The following is a 22,988-nucleotide window of genomic DNA, read 5'->3' as shown; positions in this document are numbered from 1 at the left end:
TCAAGGGATGGGAGCATACATTATTGTTCTTGTTTTTTTGTGCCAAATATACTGTGTACAGCATGAATATGCTTACACATATGTTCTAAACACAAGCGCCGATGAGAAAACGTGTGCTAAGCATGAGCTGAAAGGTAAGATATATGCATGCTTGAAATTACACTGAGACAGTAAGAGAAACACAAATCAGAGACCTTATTTATGATAAGAAAAGGAAATTAGCTTTGGTAGAACACATCACGAAATTTGATAATAGCCTATGGATGAGACTGATGACGGAATGTATGAATGTGTATGCATGTATGTTGAACTACTTTTGCACCGTACGTAGCCGACCGTGCTAATTTGAGGTGCGCTTTGGCTAGTGACCCCAGCATTTCTGTTAACTTAGGCATACAGTCTTCACAGCCTTCATAACTATCTTTGATATTTCCTTATTATCTTAAGTTATGTTGGCTATGTATGGTGCGAAAGAAGCTCAACATACATAATAATACAAATTATAGCCCTTACTAAATCCACTGCTTTTGCTATTCGAGCATGTGTGGGTTCGTGTTCGGGTGGTGGTGCAGTAATTCACGAACCCGGTGACTGGGTCAGTTTCCAGCCATGGCGAACATCAGCAGCAATGTGGTGTTCTGAGTCTTCTCTCGGGATGACTTAGCCTTAAATTGGCCGCAGGATATTTTTTTGGGGGGGATTGGGGTGGCACTCTTCCCACACGATGAATCAGGCTAAAAACTGTTGCGTTAATAATTACGGGTTATTCCAGAATTCCGCATACGTTGGAAAACAAACTCTACTTTAATTGGATTGAGTCGCCCATATCGTATTATCATTATGAACAAACATTCCACGTCTAATCTAACAGCTGCTGTGGAAATCCTGGTTTTAAATACGACCACCTAAGTATAATTTTCATAGTCTTCGGTAAACTCAATAGCTTGAAAGTATGATTCATCCGCAAAACAAAAATCTGAACTTGAATTGCCGTTAACATCAAAGAGATGTTTTTTGTGGGTAACTTTAGGAGCTCATTTGTTTGCGGATTTAGGGCATGACGCATGAATGTGTTCTTTTTCAAAGTGACTTCTGAGAGAAAAAAAATCTTCAATGATTATTTACAACTACACACAAACTAGAACAAATTACACACCAACAATAACAAAACACAATAAACTTACGTGTATAAATTGATGAATTGTAATTGCCCCCCTTTGTTAAACCTACCACACCTTAAGTATTTTAATGTGGCATCAGGCTCATCATGATTAAGCAACAGTGATATTTTACAGCCAATATGTTTCACTATCAATCCAAACATCCACGTTGCTAACACTCTCTCATACTACCCTATAACATATTCTTGGTTCTTTCGGTAAAGTCACATAGAAGGGAAACAATAAAATAATAAAAACAGTCACGAAAGCTTTAAATCTTTACCCTATAACAGTTTAACAAGTAGGCTTTCACGGCGAATATTATCCATAATAGAGAATTTTGGGTTAGATATCGTAAATATAAATGTGGCGTTAAACCCGCCACCACCCGACACAGCCAATTAGTAAGGTTTGTCACGTAAACAAAACATGCCAATTCGTTACTAGTACAGCCCACTGGTGTGTTGGAGAGTAAACCCACAACATTTACAATTCCTATAACACGTTGTATGTATGCATGTTGATCTTCTTTCAAACCCGTACGTAGCCAACCTTGCTAATCGGAAGTGGGAGGGGGGGAAACAACAACAAACTAAACACAAAAAGCAGTTCTAAAGAAATGAGTTGTCAATGTTTGTTTCCAATTCAAGGCATGACAGCACACTGCACAACCACGGCTTCAACGTGCGACTTGAATTTAATGGCATTTGGTTTCAATGCAAAGATAAAAGTGGACACAGGGTAATACTGCAATTAATAATTTTGAGATTATTTTTTCTGTGGTCTACATAACTACTTTTTTGAGCACGAAGAGTTACGTTTGCGCGATCTTATTCCTTCATGGTGCTTGTACGTACCAATTTCAGTGCACTATTTGTGACAGGGACCGAATTCACTTTGGAAGGTGTGTCATTTGTGCAAGCTTTGCTCAGTTTCAGTCAAAGTGCTCCGCTGGAATGATCTGCAATCCCTGTACCCTATTCAAGCGCCAACCTCGACACCTTCCTGCTTCGCCTTTGCTTATTACTCGGTATTGCGTTGTGTTAAAAAAAAATATAATAGGCCTCCTTTCCTTACTCCACAATTCAGGTCTCAATTCTGTTTTCATACAACATTTTGAGATGCGGTCGCGTGTAGACGCTGGATAAATACAAATCGTTCCATGCATCGCTATCTCCCGCATTGGCCAACTTCATGTGTGTACTGTATATTTAACTTCTTTCGCACAGTACGTAGCTAATCGGAAATGCGGGGGTGACAACAAACTAAATATACAAAAAGCTATATATTAAAATCAAAATACAAAAAGCTGTTTAGGGTCACACACATTTGTGAAGAGAAACTTGATACCAACAAATGAACCCAGGTGGACACAATTGGCAAGCAATATATATGTGCAGTGCTATTTTCACTACACCCATTAAAATAGCGTGCAATATATTTTTACTTGAAAGAATGAAAATAAAAAAAATTCTGTCCAAACTATAAACTGATTGCAATCCAATTAATTACAGGAATTTCCAATTACTTTGGATTAAGCACTCAAACCTTGGTGTTAAGCCAATTCATGCATCAGCACCCTAAATTGGTTTGTTTCCCTTGAAAAGCGAATGTAAAGTGTGTGTACTTGTTTGTAGGGAAACGCATTGCATTGTCATGTGGTGCAGACATAACTGAACGCATAACGGACCATACAAAAAAAACAGTAGCGTTAGTCGAATGCTGTGTATTCCAACGGGCTGGAATACAGTATATGCATTCTCCATTAACCTGTGACAAACGGTTATCGATATACCAGCCACTTTAAATTAGTGGCATTAGCATAATTAATATCGCTCTTGAATGAGTTTTGCTTCCGTGTGTGCTTTTTGGTAAATGTGCATTATCTCATGCCGATGGGCTAAATGTTGCTTTATTTTAATGTTTATTGCTGTATCATCCACAATCTAACACAAAAAGACCACTTCACCCCAATACTCCGATCCTTGCGATGGCTCCCAATCCAGTCCCAAATCAACTTCAAGATCGCTACTTTTTGGTTCTTTCGGTAAAGTCACGTAGGAAGAAAATAATAGATCAGGGCCTGTTTCAGCAGTTTCCCTGCTGTTATTGTCTCACCTGATGACGGTCGCTTGTGTTGCGATCGAAACGTCGTGAATTATTATTTTCTACCTACGTGACTTTACCGAAAGAACCAAAGAGTATGGATTCCTGCAGTCACGAAAGCTTCAAATCCAGATTCAAGATCGCTCTCGCACCCTTTTAGAGATCCTCCACGTTCTCTCCGTTGTTGCTATGATGTATTCAATCATGCTCTTGGTTCTTTCGGTAAAGTCACGTAGAAGGGAAACAATATAATAATATAAAACAATGAAATTCTCACGACGTTTCGACTGCAACACAAGCAATCATCATCAGGTGTGAAAACCACAGCAAGAACATTTTCTTGCTGTGGTTTTCAAGAACATTTTTGCTGTGGTTTTCAAGAAAAAAATATTGCTGTGGTTTTCACACCTGATGATGATTGCTAGTGTTGCAGTCGAAACGTCGTGAGAATTTTATTGTTTTATATTTTAATTATTTTATTGTTTCCCTTCTACGTGACTTTACCGAAATAACCAAGACTATGAATCCCTGCAGTCACGAAAGCTTTAAATCAAAAGTATTCAATCATGTTTTACGTTGTCGTGTTCTTTGCTATCTTTTCTAGTTCTTTTTCCCGAACAGTTTCACAACGTTCCTTGCATTGCAGTCTTTTTTTCAACATCATCTAATCTTTTCATATCTCCTTCTGTTCCTCAAACTGTGTTTTGTGGTTTCAGAACATTTATTTTCTATTTGCTTTTGAACGTTTCCCACCCACTTTCAGGCATGTTCCGTTATAACAGTAGCTATTGCATTCGATAGTGGTAACATTCATTTGATCACTTTGCTCTCCAAGGTATTTGAATCTGTTGCTGCTTATATTTTAAAATCGGCTACCTCTTAATGCACCGTTACACCCCTATTGCTAACCACTGTCATACATTTCCCTAGACGTACACACACATAATATCTATTGTGAATATTTAATGCAACCGTGTGTACATCATATCAAGTGGGAACTCGGGACCATTTTGGAAGTATCAAGGTAACAATATATCCGTATTAAATATGGTAATAAAAACACACTGAAAACTTCAAGGTACCTGCATAAATCTAATGCGAAACGTCATTAAGCATCGTGTGCAACACCAAAGCACAATACAGTTGACTCCAATTCTTTGCATTCTCTGCTTGATTTATGGGAGAACATTAATCGCACTGACATTTTGGCATTATGTAAATAATTATAATATGCTGTTCTTCCCCTGCTTGCAACAGTAATTGAAATCATATTCAAAACAGCCTATGGAAGTAATTACAATTATAAACAGCTTCCAAATAGATTTCCGTTTCAAAGATATACAACATAAATTAGGCTAACGTCCAGTTGTACGCGACAGATTAAAAAAACGCACAGTTTTCTTTTTGTGCTATATAGATTATATTTCGTAGTAACTCGGTCGTTTACAACATTGCATATTTTGTGCGTAGAACCTTCTAGAACAGATCACGTGAGAAGGAGTGAATTGTTTTTGTAGAAGGGCCTTCATTTTCTCATTATACACTCAAATGTTTTGTCAATATAAAACAAATATTCATGAGCTTTACGACCGGCTAAACTAGGTTAATTCGTGTAAATATACGAATTATTTGCGTGAATGTATCAATATTTTGACGACTGTATATATTCATGAATTTAGAATATTCCAAGTTTTAAAACGTATACATTGTGCTTTTGTGTACATATATTTTCTTGTTATTTACAAAGGCTTGTTTGTGCCGAACACTGAAGAATAGGAGACAAGTTTTTATCTGTGCTCCTTAGATAAATCAATGCTTAACACGTTGGTTTAATTTATTCATGCGTGTATATTTTTTTACTTCTTTTGCACCGTACGTAGCCAACCATGCTAATCGGAGGTGCGGGGGAAGAACAACAAAACCATTATATGGTTTATCATATGACTGTCAGGCACGAGGGAGAGTTCATGAAAAGAAAAACCGGGAGCAAAGCATTTTGGCCAATCATTCAATCCTAACGAATTACACGAACAGAGATATAATCCATGAAATTACTCTGCCAAGGAGAAAACAATTCTGCCAGAGAAGTATGGGCTATTATCGCATCTCAAGGAAGCCTGGTGACACCGAGGTCAAAACACTGATCCAGCAGCCACTGAGGACCTGGGTTTGAATCTTGAGTTCATCTGCCCGTGATTAAACTGGGCAATCGGCCGTGGTTTCAGCCCAATCGTTCTACAGTACAAACCTTTGATGACTTCAAAGTGATATTTATTGTATCGACTCAAACAGGATCGTTTCCGTCGAAATGCCGACATGGGTTAAAATCCGTAAGCTTGGCGAGTCCAGCAGAAGTCGAACCACAGCACCTTTCAGGCATACTCTTTGCTTCTATTCGGTAAAGTCACGTAGGTAAAAAATAAAACAACAAAAATCACCTTTCAGGCAGTTGCAGGTCATCCAATAAGCGTAATAGATTATTTAGGCAAGTCTACATGTAAGCTGATAGAATATCACCTTTATTGCCATTCACATGACTGCTGCTGCTGTAACCTATGCTCTTGAGCTGCAGGCTGTTGGCACAGTCCTGTCGCTGCGTGGCCACAGAGAGAAACGCAGCGCCTGTCCGCGCGTGCGTTTGTGCACACGAGCGACATGCAACTCGCCTACAATGAGCCGGGATATGAAATACACCCACCCAGACAAGCACAGCCTGTCCCGCTCTAGTCCACAATATTAAAAGGCCCTTTTCCTCACGTTGCCTGTGGGCAAATGCACCCAGACACAACGGTTTGCGCTCGGAGGCAGGCAACATTTAGCGGACAAAAAAATTATGTTCAATCGCTGTGACCAAATAATGCACTTAGGTGTGCACTGATGAACAAAATACATTAACTTTCCCACCGTAGCAAGAAACGGACATTGTATCGCTACAAAAGCATCTCACAGCCACCAAAAAGATGTACAGGAAAATAATAAACCTTATGGGAAAATAGGGTTGCATTCTTGAGTCCGAAATTATCATTCCCTCCCCGATCTTTGCCATTGTTATTGTACTAAAGGACGCTGAGTCACTCTCCATTTCTTGTGTGTGTGTGTGCACACTCGTTATTGCGCTTTAATACCGCCCCCTCACCCCGGGGTCTCCATAACTCTTTCGTCACCGTGGTACTCATGCCCAAAGCTCACTACTATAACGTTCACGATTCGCCATCTAGACGTCCGACTGACCACCGTCCTCCACGACTGGACGGTAAGACGAACGACTGGACGGCGAGACGAACGACTGGACGGCTAGACGAACAACTGGACGGCGAGACGAACGACTGGACGGCTAGACGAACGACTGGACGGCTAGACGAACGACTGGACGGCTAGACGAACGACTGGTCGGCTAGACGAACGACTGGACGGCTAGACGAACGACTGGACGGCTAGACGAACGACTGGTCGGCTAGACGAACGACTGGACGGCTAGACGAACGACTGGACGGCGAGACGAACTCGGCAGTGTTGTGAACGCTCGCGTTGTGCCGTTGTCCGTGAGCGTGCCGATGATTCGCAATCTCGGGCGTCCGTATGAGTTGGTGTGCCGAGTTGATGCTCTCACTCAACCCAGCTACTGAAGGCTGCACCCAATGAATAATCGTCATAAAATTCGGTCTTAACTCCATATCTGATACATTCACACATTTTTTTTTTTGGGGGGGGAGGGTCCGATTGCATTAGTTAAATGTGTGTCGTACACCCTCGTCCACTCTGCGCAAACTCTGATGAGAAAATATATTTGTTTTAAATGGCACAGAACATGCATGCCTCTCTGCATGAGGGCGTGTGGAGAAGTGCAGCGCACAGGTGGTGAGTCACCATGCTCGTGACATCAGAATCGGGGATGACGCCGTGGACACAATTGTAATGAAATTGGGGAGAGACCATTTTTATTAGCTTTTCCCAAATTATTAAATTAATGCTCTTCCCATGGTGTGCCTTGAGATTTCAACTCTTAGACAACACTTTTTGACATTTAAAAAAAAAACCATACAATTACTGTTTACTGCCTTGTGTATTGAACTTACGCAATTGTTTTGCTTAACTGTGAGGAACACATTACATTTTCTCCTTCATGCACTTACATTTTTACGTCCAAGATAAATAGTGTTTTTATAACACTCACGAGATGTTCATTATTGCACCTCTATCGAAGAGTTTCTAATTTTTTTCAAATTTTATTCTGTAATCATCCAGTCGTGCATCTTAGCGCACTTCGTTGACTATTCTCCAAAGTATTCAAATGTTGACGTGCATGTGCTGCTGAACACTGCCATCCCACGGAGGACTCATTGCCTTGAGTTTCATTGAGAAAAACTGTCCATTTGAGAGTTTCATTGCTGTTCACCAGTTGTCTTTTTAACGTCACCCTTAATGTCTGATGTCAACAATGTGGCTTCATTCATGCAGCGATTACGTACGGTTTATAATTCCAGCAGCGATAAAGAACGGAGTGTATGATTCACCTGTCACGAGGGCATTTTAATCAGAAAACTTTTCAAGTGATCTCTTTATGATAAAACAATAATAGCACACGCATTACAAAGCAAACATAGATTTTAATAATATATGCATCATAGTAAAATTAGTAATAATGAAAGTGCTGACTTCTCTACAAGTGAAAAAGCAGAATATGTATTACACTTTAAGTTATTTTGCTTATTGAAATATAACGCTTTTATTGTAAATGCAGTAGAGTATGTAGGTGACATGAATTATTAAACACTCATTAAAAAGAAATTGGCCAAACATCTCCCATTACTGGACCCCCCCCCCCCCCCCCCAAGAAACAATCTTGAGACTCAGCAAGAATTTCCTGAATAAATAAACGAAATTATTATTATACACATTTTTTAAAACACTACACTGCATGAGCATTTTTTTTAGTGCAAGTAAAACGAAACACGGGCCTTATTACATATGTAAGGTCAAACTTTAAGATGGAAAAGGAGTTATATAGACACTATGAACTCAATTATTTTTTTCTTTATGGCCAATGTTATCCCATCCCCAAAACAGACCATTTTTTCAGGTTCTAGTAGCATTGCACATATCTTTCCCTAAAAAAGTATTTTCTGGATGCCTCATAAGTTGCCACTTCCACAAAAGGCGAAATGAAAAACATCAATAGGCGAGTTCTCAATTTCGCCATGGACGTACGCTTTTAAAACACAGCTTGCAAAAAAAAATGAATTGGGTGATCATGACTGCAGCCAAACACAAACGGGTCACCAACGAAAAGGGACCCCCACTTTGCACGTCGGCTAGGCACCTTGGTCTCCTCACCTTTGCCCTTTTGCCCGGCGAAGAAAATTAGGTTGTCGCGCAGGGCCGAGGAGTTGTTAGCTAGCGTAAGCTTCACGAGAAACTCGAAGGCATCGTTCAGCCCCAGCACTGCCGGGTAGGCCAAGAACGACGTGAAGCCAAACTCATCGGTTCCATCAAAACTGGGCACGGTCACGTGGATTGCTGAAAAGAGAGAGAGAGAAGTAAATCAAGTGTCTTTAACAAAGGAAACCTGCAAATATATATCATACACATATACACCGTATACAGGGAGAAATTATAGGATGCAATTCACAAACGTGACAAATATAAAACATGAAAGATAAATAAGAATAGTTATCCAGGTCATAGGTTAAAGTGTGTCCCTGTTCAAACAAGTAATGAGGCTCACCCCTAGTGATCTTGCTGACTATGATTGATCTTGGCTGATTATTATGATGACGTATAATTGGACGTACATTGTTTTCCAATAACGTCCGTCTGTTTGCCATTACATAAATTAACACTAAAGAGGATTTAATTTTCATGAAATCAACAAACTGGCCACTCAACAGTATTCTTCTATTTCACTGTAGCATAGAAGGCATCAAGTAATTGTGTCACATGTTGCTCGAGTTAAAATAAAACATTGTGTCTATCGTGCAGTGGGTATGACTTGAACATATCAAAATATAGATGAATACAACGCTGAAATGGCAAATAAGCAAAAACTAAACATTATGTTGTGATAGGTAAAAAAAGAAACAGAAATGGGCTTCCTGCGCAGGGTGGCAGGGCTCTCTCTCCAGGCTGGGGTACGAAGCACGGCTATCCGACAGAGACTCAACGTCCAGTCGGCACTAGTGAGCATGGAGCGAAGCCAGCTACGGTGGATGGTTCATCTGCTAAGGATGCCGAAAGAAAGACTCCCCCGGGAGACGTTCGAAGGACGTCCTCCAGGGAAAAAAAACCCAGAAGCCGATCACGCTGGGAAGGCCGGGGCAGGATGGAAGGCCTTAGTGGAGTCGCTGTCCCCGCGACCCAATTCATTTTGGAAAGCAGGCAAATATTGATTGAGGTAAAAAAAAACGGATGGTTACATGTATAAATGACAATCAAGAGGTCATCGTGACTAATGTTGTTGACGCGACTATACCACCTCACCATCGCTTCATTCCTTCTGTCTCACCCCTCAGCTGTTGCCCAGTTCATAGCTGGCTTCCAAGGCCTGCTCCTGCAGGATCCCACTGTGTGACCTTAGTCTCCGGCCTCATGATAATAATGATCTACAGCCTTCTGTCAATTAACTGCTGGAAGAAGGCGTTTCTACACCGTGAAGGATTGTTGGACTACACTTCGCCACACTTTTGTCAGTCGCGTATGGTGAAGGTAGTGCACCCAGGATCCGTTTTGGTATCATTGGACGCTGATGTTAGCCATGCCAGCAAACAAAACTCGTGTTTAATAGCACGGCGTGCGAGCCACTGCACCGCTGCTCCCCTTAGGATAGTCAGGAAATTACACACTGAAAACAAAACCGCTACGTTGCCGATATATACGGTGCAGCCCTTCCATTCACAACCGCAAAGAGTGGCTGCTCTTGTTCATTATAATCTATCCATGCATAACCTGCAATATCACGCTCGAATACATCTCTGTTGTCCCTTTGAGGGGCATTTCTCTGTGGCCAGAGCATATCCAGGTAGCAATTGCTGAGAACACCGGACCACACGGTTGGCTAAATGTAGCCAACCTGTAAACAGCAATAACAGTCTCAAGGTAGAGTGCTCATGCCCAAGACTGTGATATTTCATTCGACCAGCTGCTTCAACTCCCATGATAAATTGCTTCAGGTTAATGAGTGTGCAGTCCTTGCAGGCTGCATCAAAGTCCATTGATGCTGAAATATAAATGATCCCAGGATATAATATGAAAGCGTAGCTCGGTCTATGTCGGGAAAAAATGTATAACTTTCTTCCATCAATCATTATTCATCTGCATGCCAATTATTTCCTTCCAAAAGTTTTGGCCAACTGGAAAATTCGCTCCCAGCTCAATGAAAGACTTTCTTATCTTCCGACATAAAGTCAGAGGATGGCATACAATTGATGTGTCTTCATAATTTACAAATGTTTGGTTCAATTTTATGCTCGTAATATTTTGACCAGTGTTATATAGAGCTACTCTTACCAACGATCAAATATTCTCTGCAACGTGTACTTTCGAACAAATGCAATGGAACAACATTCCTATTTGGCAGAATATATGATAGGAGGTGCTTGTAAATAGGCAGTACATGGCCTACTGGTGCTGCAAAATGTGAACTAAACAATTAAGGAATAAAGGAATGAATAATAAAATAAACACAACTTGCAGTGCATAAAACATAAAATGAGCCACAGCATTGACCCACCTTGTCCCCTACTTTAAAACCAAATCTCTCTACCGCAAACAATGCACCAAACGCAGGGCTGGAGCAAAAGGCATGGTTATCCAAACCATTAATCAGCCAGTTAAAGAGGCGAGACAGGCCTGAAAGTGGTACTACAGCCACAAGGTCAGTTACTTAAATAAATAAATAAACATCGCCCTGAAAGTTCTGGAGAAGCACAGAAGCGATTGTCATTACAGCGAGCACTTGTTCTACACGTAGAGTTGCCTGTGATGCTCAGACGTGCCCTCTTATAATTTCTTTCAACTTGGCATCATTTGCTGATGCATATGCATTGCCATTTTTGCCATTACAATAAACTGATATTAGTTATTTCTGTTAAAAACTAATATTTCCTCTTCTATTCGCTGAAATTGTAATTAAACGTATACGTATATTTGTATTTATCCGTGGGAATCTGCTCAACCTCAATACTGTATTTGTTTTCAGGATGGCCCTACTTGTTATATATATTTTTTGAATCTTGAGAAAGAAAAAAAACATAGACAATTGACATAAACCAGAGTATACTGCTTAAAATCTATAGCGATAGAGGTCAGTAACCCACTTGGTATCCTGCTCTTGTGTCAGGCCCCGGGTTGCATGTGGGTGTCTCACACACTGCAATATCCGCCTAACCCCACCTCTCAGAGGCTTGATCATAGGCAATGTACCGCTATGCCCATAAATATGAAGAAGAAAAACATCTGAAAAAATAGCTTAGTTAAAAAAATGTAAATGCCTTGGTATTAGGAAGGTCCGTGACTACAAATATATTTTTTATATATTAAGATGAAGGCTCACCAAGCCAGGCCAATCTTTAACTTATCAGACCCCCATCGATTCTAAAAAGCTACATCTCAATGAATCAGAGGCATCTCCATTAGAATGTGCCGAAACTGTGCACCACCTATACCCTCACCCTGCACAATTTGAAACGCAACGCTCATCGTGACAGCCTTTGAAATATTCCCGGTGAATGTTCGCATGTTCGGGCCACGCCGCTCGCCCTGGATGCTAAGTGGATTCCGCGCGTATTAAAATTAATGTGAAACACTGCAAGGACAGCAACCTGAAGGGCCCCTTCACAGTCCATTACCTCGACAGCAAGCCACACAAAGTTCTCCCAGGAACTGACACCCCAGGTCATTAAGTCACCATCGCAGCCGTTCATTCCCCCCATCCCCCCCCCCCCCTCAAGCCTTCGACCGAATCGACCACTCGCCGGCAGATCAAGAATCTGCTTAAGGCCTTGAGAGCCACTGAAGCGATGAGCAGGCTGAGTTACTTGTTGGAGGTGAGCCGCTACTGGACATCATTGTCGAAGCAATGACTCAAGTGACGGGGGCTTCGCTCGTGGGTTCATCTACTGAACACATTAGCCGTTGGGCCAATGTGTCGATGGCCCCCCTCTGCTTGTTGATAAATTGTTGCAACAGGTAAGTGGAGAAGCAAGTGGCTGTGTAATGTCAAAGTCAAAGTGTCCCCCACCCGCCCTTAACTCAAACGGCTCTCGTCCCTACCCGCAGCCCTCAGCTAATGGTGGCCGATATCACATTGCCAAGTCTTTGACTTCCCACAAAGAGATATTCATTATAGATTTGAGGTTTTCGTGACTGCAGGATTCTTTCGGTAAAGTCACGTAGGTATAAAATAAAATAAATTAAATCACGGCGTGATGATGATGATGGGTTGTGTTGCAATCAAAACGTCGTGATTTAATTTATCTTATTTTATAACCTTACGTGACTTTGCCGAAATAACCAAAGAGTAGAGATATTCATGTTACTCACCCGAGGGGGGGGGGGGGATATCCTCCAGGATAAATAAATAAGTGTAAAGCCGACCCCAACCCAACGCCCCCACCCACCCAGAAGGGTTTAAGCCTGTAACCTTCCATTTGTGAGTTAAGCGTCTGCCAGAGTGCCAGTGCTATCAGTATTAAGCATAAGGTTACCATTGGGCATCTTGTAAATAGATAATAATAATAAAAACTGTCTGTTGACATCAAATTTCCCGTTTGTCCTTCTGGACAGATGCTTTACACATCAGTGTTTGTTTAAACAGGCAACACTGGAGTGGTTTCAAACTTCTGATTCTCATCAGCAGCGTAAAGGCATTGATATGTTTATTTTTTATTTTAATGATACCCCGTGACCCTCCACAATGCCACCTGATTTATTTTCATGTAACATTCGTCCTACGTGAACACTCAGCAATGAATAATATTTGAACGTGATTATGTTGCTAGTGATTTACAAACTCTCCCGCATCAATTTACTTAAAACAAAATATAAAAAAAACTCAACTTTGGATTCCCATTAGTAACTATATTTTAGGTCAAATTTTTAGGTCAAATTATCTTAAATCCCAAAGGATTGAATAAACCTTACACAACATTTCGTGGCTTTCGGGAGAGAAACTTAATTATGCATTTGCGCTAGCATTTATTTGTTCACGAAGCTAATCTGTGACCTGCTGCTACGGAATTAACGGCGGCCCGTCTTGGGACACAGATTGCAAATTACCATGCCAGAGCCACCTCCTAATTTGTTACCTGATTTAATGCGCAAGCATTATTTGCACAAGTGGAAGCGACGAAAATAAAAGTATTTACTCAGCAAAAGGGTTAAGTAAGCACTGGCATTAGTGAATGCATAGCTCAGATGGTCCTTATGACCTCAGGATTAAATCCCTACACAGTGCTATAATGCAACACAAAAATCGCATTCTCCGTGCAGTTTTGATTCTGAGTGAAAACACAAACACACAGAGTCAAAACAAAATCTGTTGTTCCAAACATATCTCAACTCAGTCAAACGCAAACTTTAAAAGCATAACTAAACAACTGATAATTGTAATCTGCTGAGCAAACAAGGAGTGGAGTAGTCGTGCAGAGCAAAACATCATAAAAAATATCACGTGAATCCAGAAACGTAACTCCTACATTGTCCCACTGCATAAATAATGCTGCTGTTGCTCTACACGGTATCTGAATGGGTGAACATGTTTAACACGTAGGCTGTCGCGACCAATAATACCCATAATAGAGTTGTTTTGTGTTAGACCGCATAAATATGCATGTGTTGTTAAATCCGCCACCACCACCCGACACAACTAATTAGTAAGGGTTGTCACGTAAATAAAACATGCCAATTAGTTATTAGTTCATGTTGTGAGTTTACTCTCCAACACACCGGTGTGCTGAACGAGTAGCGAATTGGCATGTTTTGTTTACGTGACAAACCTTACTAACTGGCTGTGTCGGGTGGTGGCGGGTTTAACGACACATTTTTATTTACACAATCTCACCGAAAAAAACTATTTTATATATGGGGAAACAAGCCCACGTGAATCAGTGCCGAGATACCCATACTGTCATTCGTATGAAAGCCTACAAAACGAAACTTGCAACGTTGATATATTCATACAAAAAAAAATACAGCAGCTACTCATATAAATGTAATGGTCTCCCATATCAGGTGACAGATAATGGTGTGGTCAGAAGTTTACTTTTTAAATTGTGAGTGCCTCTGTCATTAGGTTTAGGCTTTTGTCTTGTGACGTTTTTTTCTCCCATGAACCCAAAACCCGTCTTATGCCATAATGTCCCCATTGCGAGAGTTTAGGGAATCATTTTATTTAAAAAAAACGAATCAACTGGTCCATTTGAAGGATCAGTAATGCAATAACAATAAAAAAATAGCAGTAAAACAACATTACTGCAAACTGATAATATGATTACAGGAACACATTCAATGTAATGCATTAATGCGCATGAGGTGGGAGTACTAATAGCACCACGTCTTTATTTCCCTCGTACTGATGTTTTTCCCCTCCGGGTATTAATTTAAGGCCAAGAAGACCTGCAGGAGGTCCATAACAGCATCAGGCGCCACTTAACACAGTACTTATGTTTGTTATGGCAGGTAATCAACCTCAGGTAACTAGGTTCATGGCACAATGTACTACCACTCCCTGAACCTATGCAAAAGAATGTGCACACACATAAGCATACAAAGACAACATTTTCCCATATAATCCTTTCAGGCTGTAGGGGCTAAGTACTGTTCAAAGGCACCTATGAAAGCCAGCAAGCATGAGTAAGTCTGAACATTTGTTATCGCCGCACTCTTACGAGTCCAATTTTTCACAAATGTGCACACTTACCACACATGGTCGGCTCTCTGGAACACCACTGCTTGTGAGTCGATTGAAAAACTATTTCAGACTCAAGGACAAATCACCAAAATATCAACTGGTTTCTCGGTCTTTGGGCAGTAGAACCCGAAATTATGATGACCGTATCGCACAAGGGAGGTGTCTTTGTGTACTGGTGTAACGTCGCCTAAATTTTGCTATATGTACACAGTAAGAGAAGACGCTGACAATCGTGTATATTTTTCACCCACAATGGGTAACACAATTTAATAAAAATATATTACTTAACAATTGTAACAATCGGGAGCCTGTTGTTTACACTCCTATACTTATTTATCCCATAACTTCCTATGGAGTTCTCACAACTCAGCCACTCCCTTTCTTATCCAAGCTTAACTGCCCCCAACTACTATTTCACCCTAATTTATATTGACTTTCTTACTCCCTAAATTGCCCCAACTGACAGCCTCGTGGCTGCCCGTGAACTGTCCCCCCACATTCCACCTCACACCCACGAGCTGCAGGCAGGAGCGGGTGGCTCCGTCCACTCAGTGGCGCCGACAACGCTCACACTCACAACTTCTTTATACATGAAGCACCGTGCTTCAACTACACTGGTCCAGCAGATCACCATGGGCTGGAGATGACAAGGAGGCAGTGTGGCCACAACCATGGCCAGCCACTTTTTGCCTCACCCACAGTGCTAATGTTTACACACCCATACCAGGCACTCATTAAAGGCCGAGTTGACCTACAGGAGGACCAGGGACCAGTTCCAGATATTCGCCACTGATGACAGGAAACAAACTCGCGTCACTGGGTTCATAGCGCAGTACTTTAGCAACTATACTAACGAATGCAAAACGCACACACACAAAGGTCCCTCCTATAGCCTTAACAGACTGTTGGGGCAAGTTCCGTTAACGAGCACAAATACAGCGCACGCATCTAATTTACACACTGGAAACGGGAGCAATAACACAGGATCGCCAACGCCACCAGCCCGTGGGGGGGGGGGGGATCATCCGATTACAGTTTACGTGCTCGCCATCGCCCAAACAAACGCTGACTTACGGTCATCGCACAGCGGTCCTGTGCGCCCAAAGGGGCAGAGGCACACGGGGCAGGCCGCTCCTCCTTCCCCTCCTCTTCCTCGACGCACGCAGGTGGCCCCGTGCCCGCAAGGGTTCACGACGCAGGCCTCGAATTGGCACAGCTTCCCATGTCGCCCGGGTGTGCATTCGCAAAACCAGTTCTCTGCATCACTGCACACGGGCGACGCGCGTGCGCGCACACACACAACAACAACACTCAGCTACACTGGGACCCTGTTTTTGTATGGTTGCCTCTGTAAATGTCCTCCTTTAGTTTGGACATCTCTCCACGGCATAGTTCCTCATTACCTCTCTTCTCTCATCTCACTTTACGTGCCTGCCCGCTCTCTGCGTTCTAAATCTTTGCTGTCTCGTTCCGCTCTTCCAGTCTTGGTTTCGCTCATTCTCTCTCGTAGCCCCTCTTCACTGGAATAAACCCCTTGCATGTCAAACAATCAGCCTCTCCCTTACAACCTTCCTCTCTTAAAACCCACGTAATTCTCTCTTGCCCACCCTTCCTTCTCCCCCTGTTGTCCTCCCTAATCGCCTTCCCTATCCCCCAACTCCCCATGGTCACCCATCATTAATCCACTTCTCTCATTTCTATCTTCGTTTATTTCCATCATCGTCACCACCACCACGACCACCTCGTTTTACATACAGTGAGGGAAAAAATTAGTTGATCCCCTGCTGATTTTGTATGTTTGCCCACTGACAAAGAAATGATCAGTCTATAATTTTAATGGTAGGTTTATTTGAACAGTGAGAGACGGAATAACAACAACAAAATCCAGAAAAACGCATGTCAAAAATGTTATAAATTGATTTGCATTTTAATGAGGGAAATAAGTATTTGACCCCCTCTCAATCAGAAAGATTTCTGGCTCCCAGGTGTCCTTTATACAGGTAACGAGCTGAGATTAGGAGCACACTCTTAAAGGGAGTGCTCCTAATCTCAGCTTGTTACCTGTTTAAAAGACACCTGTCCACAGAAGCAATCGACCAATCAGATTCCAAACTCTCCACAATGGCCAAGACCAAAGAGCTCTCCAAGGATGTCCGGGACAAGATTGTAGACCTACACAAGGCTGGAATGGGCTACAAGACCATTGCCAAGCAGCTTGGTGAGAAGGTGACAACAGTTGGTGCGATTATTCGCAAATGGTAGAAACACAAAAGAACTGTCAATCTCCCTCGGCCTGGGGCTCCATGCAAGATCTCACCTCGTGGAGTTGCAATGATTATGAGAACGGTGAGGAATCAGCCCAGAACTACACGGGAGGATCTTGTCAATGATCTCAAGGCAGCTGGGACCATAGTCACCAAGAAAACAATTGGTAACACACTACGCCGTGAAGGACTGAAATCCTGCAGCGCCCGCAAGGTCCCCCTGCTCAAGAAAGCACATATACATGCCCGTCTGAAGTTTGCCAATGAACATCTGAATGATTCAGAGGACAACTGGGTGAAAGTGTTGTGGTCAGATGAGATCAAAATGGAGCTCTTTGGCATCAACTCAACTCGCCGTGTTTGGAGGAGGAGGAATGCTGCCTATGACCCCAAGAACACCATCCCCACCGTCAAACATGGAGGTGGAAACATGCTTTGGGGGTGTTTTTCTGCTAAAGGGACAGGACAACTTCACCGCATCAAAGGGACGATGGACGGGGCCATGTACCGTCAAATCTTGGGTGAGAACCTCCTTCCCTCAGCCAGGGCATTGAAAATGGGTCGTGGATGGGTATTCCAGCATGACAATGACCCAAAACACACGGCCAAGGCAGCAAAGGAGTGGCTTAAGAAGAAGCACATTAAGGTCCTGGAGTGGCCTAGCCAGTCTCCAGACCTTAATCCCATAGAAAATCTGTGGAGGGAGCTGAAGGTTCGAGTTGCCAAATGTCAGCCTCGAAACCTTAATGACTTGGAGAAGATCTGCAAAGAGGAGTGGGACAAAATCCCTCCTGAGATGTGTGCAAACCTGGTGGCCAACTACAAGAAACGTCTGACCTCTTTTGATTGCCAACAAGGGTTTTGTCACCAAGTACTACGTCATGTTTTGCAGAGGGGTCAAATACTTATTTCCCTCATTAAAATGCAAATCAATTTATAACATTTTGACATGCGTTTTTCCGTATGTTTTTGTTGTTATTCTGTCTCTCACTGTTCAAATAAACCTACCATTAAAATTATAGACTGATAATTTATTTGTCAGTGGGCAAACGTACAAAATCAGCAGGGGATCAAATACTTTTTTCCCTCACTGTATGGAGACCTTGCTAACGCAGAACGGCATGTATATTTCCATGGGCAATGTCTGCGTTAAATTCGAGGCCCTGCACTCACCTTAAGAAAGGTCATCCTGCGCTCTGTGCAACACTTGCGCGTGAATGCACGCTGCATTCGGCAATAATTGAAGCGATTGAATGCATGCTGGAGGAAGTAAATATATGGCCTCCGAGATTAGAAGCAGAGCTGTCCTTTGGCGTGCACATTTATCCTATCTTGCATGGACACACATAAGTTGCATTAGGGTCCCCTCTGTTGCATTTTTTTTTATTCGTAGCGTGACAGCGAGGTCGGTGGGGTGAGAGAGAGAAACAGGGATACACTCTTACATTTTGGTTGATAGATAATTATGGTTGTGTAAGGGTCTCAATGCCCAAACGTGCAATGAGATAGTGTTCATCTTGATTGGTGACTCGCAGGTGATGGAATTCCACTTTCTTGGAGCAGAGGTCGGTCTCTCCATAAGAAAACAACTGTTGATTTTCCACAGGGCAGTGCATTATGGGTGTCAGAATGATATTGGATGAATTTTACACGCAATTGGAATTTTAACCCAAACCTTTCAACTGCTGTTTAATAGCTCTAATCACAACACCACGTGGCTGAGCATATATTACTTTGCAGGGAAGTGATATATAGGATCAAGAGTGTATTGTCAAAGTAAACGATTTTTCTGTTTCAATTTTTTTGAATAATGACAACTTCTTTATTTGAAAAGAGCAGCGCTTAGGCTCAGAGACTGGTTTTCAGGAGAGTCCTGATTTCGACAGTTGGAAAATGCCAAACAGGATCAGATGCCGTTAAAACGTTTCCTTCAATGCCTCCCAATGTCCTGCGGGTTAGTGTCTATCGCCACCGTGGTCCGTCTCCTCGTGAACCACCAACTCTGCCTCCACTGCTAAATGACAGGCCTAAACGATGCACTTAATTTTGGTTTCTCAACATTCAGTTGACAGGTCGACTCAACCTCTTATTCCTCCGTGACAAACACAACAAGCCCCACAGTGGTACGTTGCTGTGGGAAGTGATTGTGCAGTGGTTAGTGCCCCTCACTCGGATAGCTGGCAATCTTGAGTCCGATTCCCAGCCATGGCTGCTAACCGGTCTTGAGCTCCCGATTCACCATTGCACGCTAACACGGTGAAGTATGGTCAAGCAACCTCCGTGAGCGACAAAGTGTTAGCACACAGCATAGGCATGTATCAAGCAAAACTCTGTAAATTGACAAAGGACTGTACATTGATTTAATTCATAGATAGGTGGTGGTTGGCAGATTAATATACTTATCCACGACCATGGGAATGTGGAATTTTCACCATCGACTAAGAGCTACCAATTGGGATGAATTCCGTCTGACTGCTCATGTGAGAAGGGAGACACTTTAACTTGGCGTGCGAGCTACCCTGGTCCATGGGGTTCTTGACTCAGAATATGATCACATGGCCCAAATGCTCACACTCTAATCCATCTATTTACAAGTGGTGGTTTAAAAGTTTTGGTCACAAGATACTAAGACAAAAATAAGTTGGAATGACTTAATGGTACTTCTATTTTGGAGTTCCAATTCCATACAATATACTGCAATCACATAATACGATGGTACATTTACGCTTGGATTTACTACATATTGAAATAAAGCACATGATATATTAATAAAAATATACACCGCATATCGAAAAAGTAATTTATCTTAGATTCTGTGGGCACTTTTAGCATTCTGCTCTTAAAGCAAATTCACTGCCTCCTGTACGTGTTTTATAGGAATGGCTTTCTCGTATAATCTATTTGTAGTCAGAGGCAGTGTCTGTCATCAGAAAAAAACCTACCACTGCAAGGGGCACACTGCGGGACCGCTTGGCCTATTCATAGGGCTGGACTCCCAGGATGCAGTTCTTTACCAACATGTAACTCGTTACTGCTGCAACAGCAAAGTATCGTGAACAGTTGGGAGTCCCGTCACTGGCTGTCAATGGGGAAGACCAGAAAATAAAAATAAACATTGCCCTTGTTTGTAGCGTACCTCACGCCAGTTTAAAAGTGAGCTCCAAAGCACAGCACCGCGATGTTGTGCACACAAGTGTTTCGGCCTCAAGGCATTATTACAGCCGAAATACCTTTGCAAGTGACCGCAAAAGTTAACAAATTTCCAAGCCATTTGACCCAGTCACGCAAGCTTATAATAGATGAAAGTAAGGCAATTTCAGATAATTTTTGTATCTGGAACCGCACCGTTTTTGGGACCACCCTTCTAGGGCTTATGGTCATTTTGAGCAAATTGAATTTGTCGTTGGCTATGGCACAAGTTATCTTATTTGTATAGCGTTTCAGCTGTGTCTGCTGTGCATGTTCAACAGTGCTCAGGAAAGAACATCCTATACAGAATGGATGCATGTATTGTAGCAATAAGAAAGCAGGGCTATTGTAGAATGACGATGCAGAGTAAAGGTACAAGTGATCAACAAGTGCGTTAAAAGGTAAAATTATTAGATTTAAATCGTGTTCAGTTAGAGCTGCCTTCTGTACTTATGGTGAGCAATTTGAAGACATGACTGTTTTGTTCCCATAATGCCATGTGGATTCAAACACCTTTTGTAAGTTACCACCTGTTTCAGGGGTCAAAAGAGCTGGCACCACTGAGAACCTGGCTGTGAATCCATCAGCCACCCACTACCAAACCAGGTTCTCAGGTGTAGTATGCGTATATGTATGTTGAACTTCTTTCGAACCATTTGCAGTCAGCTGTTCCAATCCGAGGTGTTGGGGGAAGGACAACAAACTAAGCACAAAAAGCAGTTCTAAAGAAATGAGTTTTCAATCTGTATTTAGAAGTGCATAGCTCCAGTGGCTTCCTAATATCCAAAGGAAGAGCGTTCCAGACGGCCGCAGAAGTGCATCTGAAAACACGCGATGACAGGTACCGTAGTGAGTTAGTCTCAGCCTGGTCACCAGTGACTACACGAAAAAACACCGAATTATATTTGGTCGTTCACGTAATTTGGAAATATTACAGCTATGAGAGTTAAAAATAGCAGATTGATTACCAGTGTGGACAAGTTTATCTGAGGAATTACTTGAAGGGGATCTTATAACCAATGACTGTTCTCTAACACACTGGATGATCCATTGCTCTATGAGAGTTCCAAAGGGATACTTCATCTCATGACAAAATGTCAATAGTGCAATTGTTAAATAATTGGCCAAAGCAAACAATATAAAATGGCTCTCACCTGGAAGAAGAAAAAAAAAACGCTGAATCGAACTGCGGTAAAAAGTTGCAATTACCTGCCAAAAACGTATATTTCTGTATTGATATTTTCCACCCTGGACTGCACGCATTTTTCTCTCTAGCCGACACTTCGCTTTGCAACAATCTGCGCATGACTTCAGCGCGACCCTAAGCGACCACGTGCGCACACACACACACAGTGTGTGCGAATGGCCCGACGGCTAAAACACAGCGACGATGACACAAAGCCGCAGCGTCTTTGAGCAGCAACGGCTGCGCACGGGGGGAGTGGAAGGGGCGATCGCGAGGACGGCGCTTAGGCTCGCATCACCTAACACAGGTGCCTCCGTGTCCGCAGGGCCTGCGCTCGCACACCGGCACGTTGCAGTTCTCCACGTTGCATCCCCTCGTGGCTTCCCCGACGATGGATAGCTCACGCCCGTTGACCTGCAGTTCGCGCACGCAGCCGACCAGGCCGTTGGCGCCACCAGCGGTGGCTTGTTCCTCCAAGCCACCGATTAGTGTGGGCCCAAAGGCGTCCTGAGTGCACAGAGAAGTGGGCGGCAGCAGCAGCAGCGACATTATCAGGAGAGTCTACCCCACTGGTGGATGAAGCCACTTCCATGCAATCGCCACATTTGAATGTCCCGTGATAGATACTATAAATTCATGCATCTCCCGCTCGTGAATGGATATTTTACTGTGGCAAGTGATGATTGATCGATTAAAATACAGTCCTATACGGTCAATATATTAATCCAATCACACGTGTAAACACGCATCATTTATATAATGTTCTGTGTAAAACTATACGCAAATGTTACGTTCATGTTCATTGAACAAAGGAGACAGGACAATCAGCACAATACATGAGCCACGCAGTGAAAATTTGACGTTAATAATAAGACAAAACTATTTCTTTCATTGAATCTTAACGAAGTGAACAGCGAAAAGATTGAATAGTTACAAAGCTGCATCACTTTTCTATTACAGTGATCATCCTCCCAGGCATATTCTGTCCTGTGGCTAGCACTCTGTCACCAGCCTTGCCCACTAGCCATTGTATCTTGGAGCGATGTCCTCCATTCACTCAGCCCTGCCTACCTCTCCCGTAACATCTCACTGCGCCCTTTCTCGCTCCCTCCCTTCCAGCTCTCTATCAAAGCTGGAGGGGTGAGTGTGAAAAGAGGCTTTCTATCAGTTCCCAGTTA

General features: G+C 42.5%; 1 protein-coding gene across 6 annotated transcripts in view; it reads right to left on the bottom strand.

Moving 5' to 3' along the window:
- Positions 1 to 22,988, bottom strand: part of EYS (eyes shut homolog) — a 539,265-nt gene that overhangs the window by 27,030 nt on the left and 489,247 nt on the right. For all 6 annotated transcript variants that reach the window (XM_032961555.2, XM_032961552.2, XM_032961557.2 and 3 more), the window contains 3 exons: positions 22,109 to 22,317; positions 16,246 to 16,436; positions 8,601 to 8,783 (listed from right to left, as the gene is read on the bottom strand). In XM_032961555.2, coding sequence (XP_032817446.2) covers positions 8,601 to 8,783; positions 16,246 to 16,436; positions 22,109 to 22,317 — 583 coding nt within the window. The remainder of the gene's footprint in view (positions 1 to 8,600; positions 8,784 to 16,245; positions 16,437 to 22,108; positions 22,318 to 22,988) is intronic.

This window comes from Petromyzon marinus, chromosome 27 (assembly GCF_048934315.1).
Source record: "Petromyzon marinus isolate PM22_M1 ecotype Great Lakes invasive population chromosome 27, UKy_Petmar_22M1.pri1.0, whole genome shotgun sequence".
NCBI lineage: Eukaryota > Metazoa > Chordata > Hyperoartia > Petromyzontiformes > Petromyzontidae > Petromyzon > Petromyzon marinus.
This window is presented reverse-complemented; position numbering and strand designations above follow the sequence as displayed.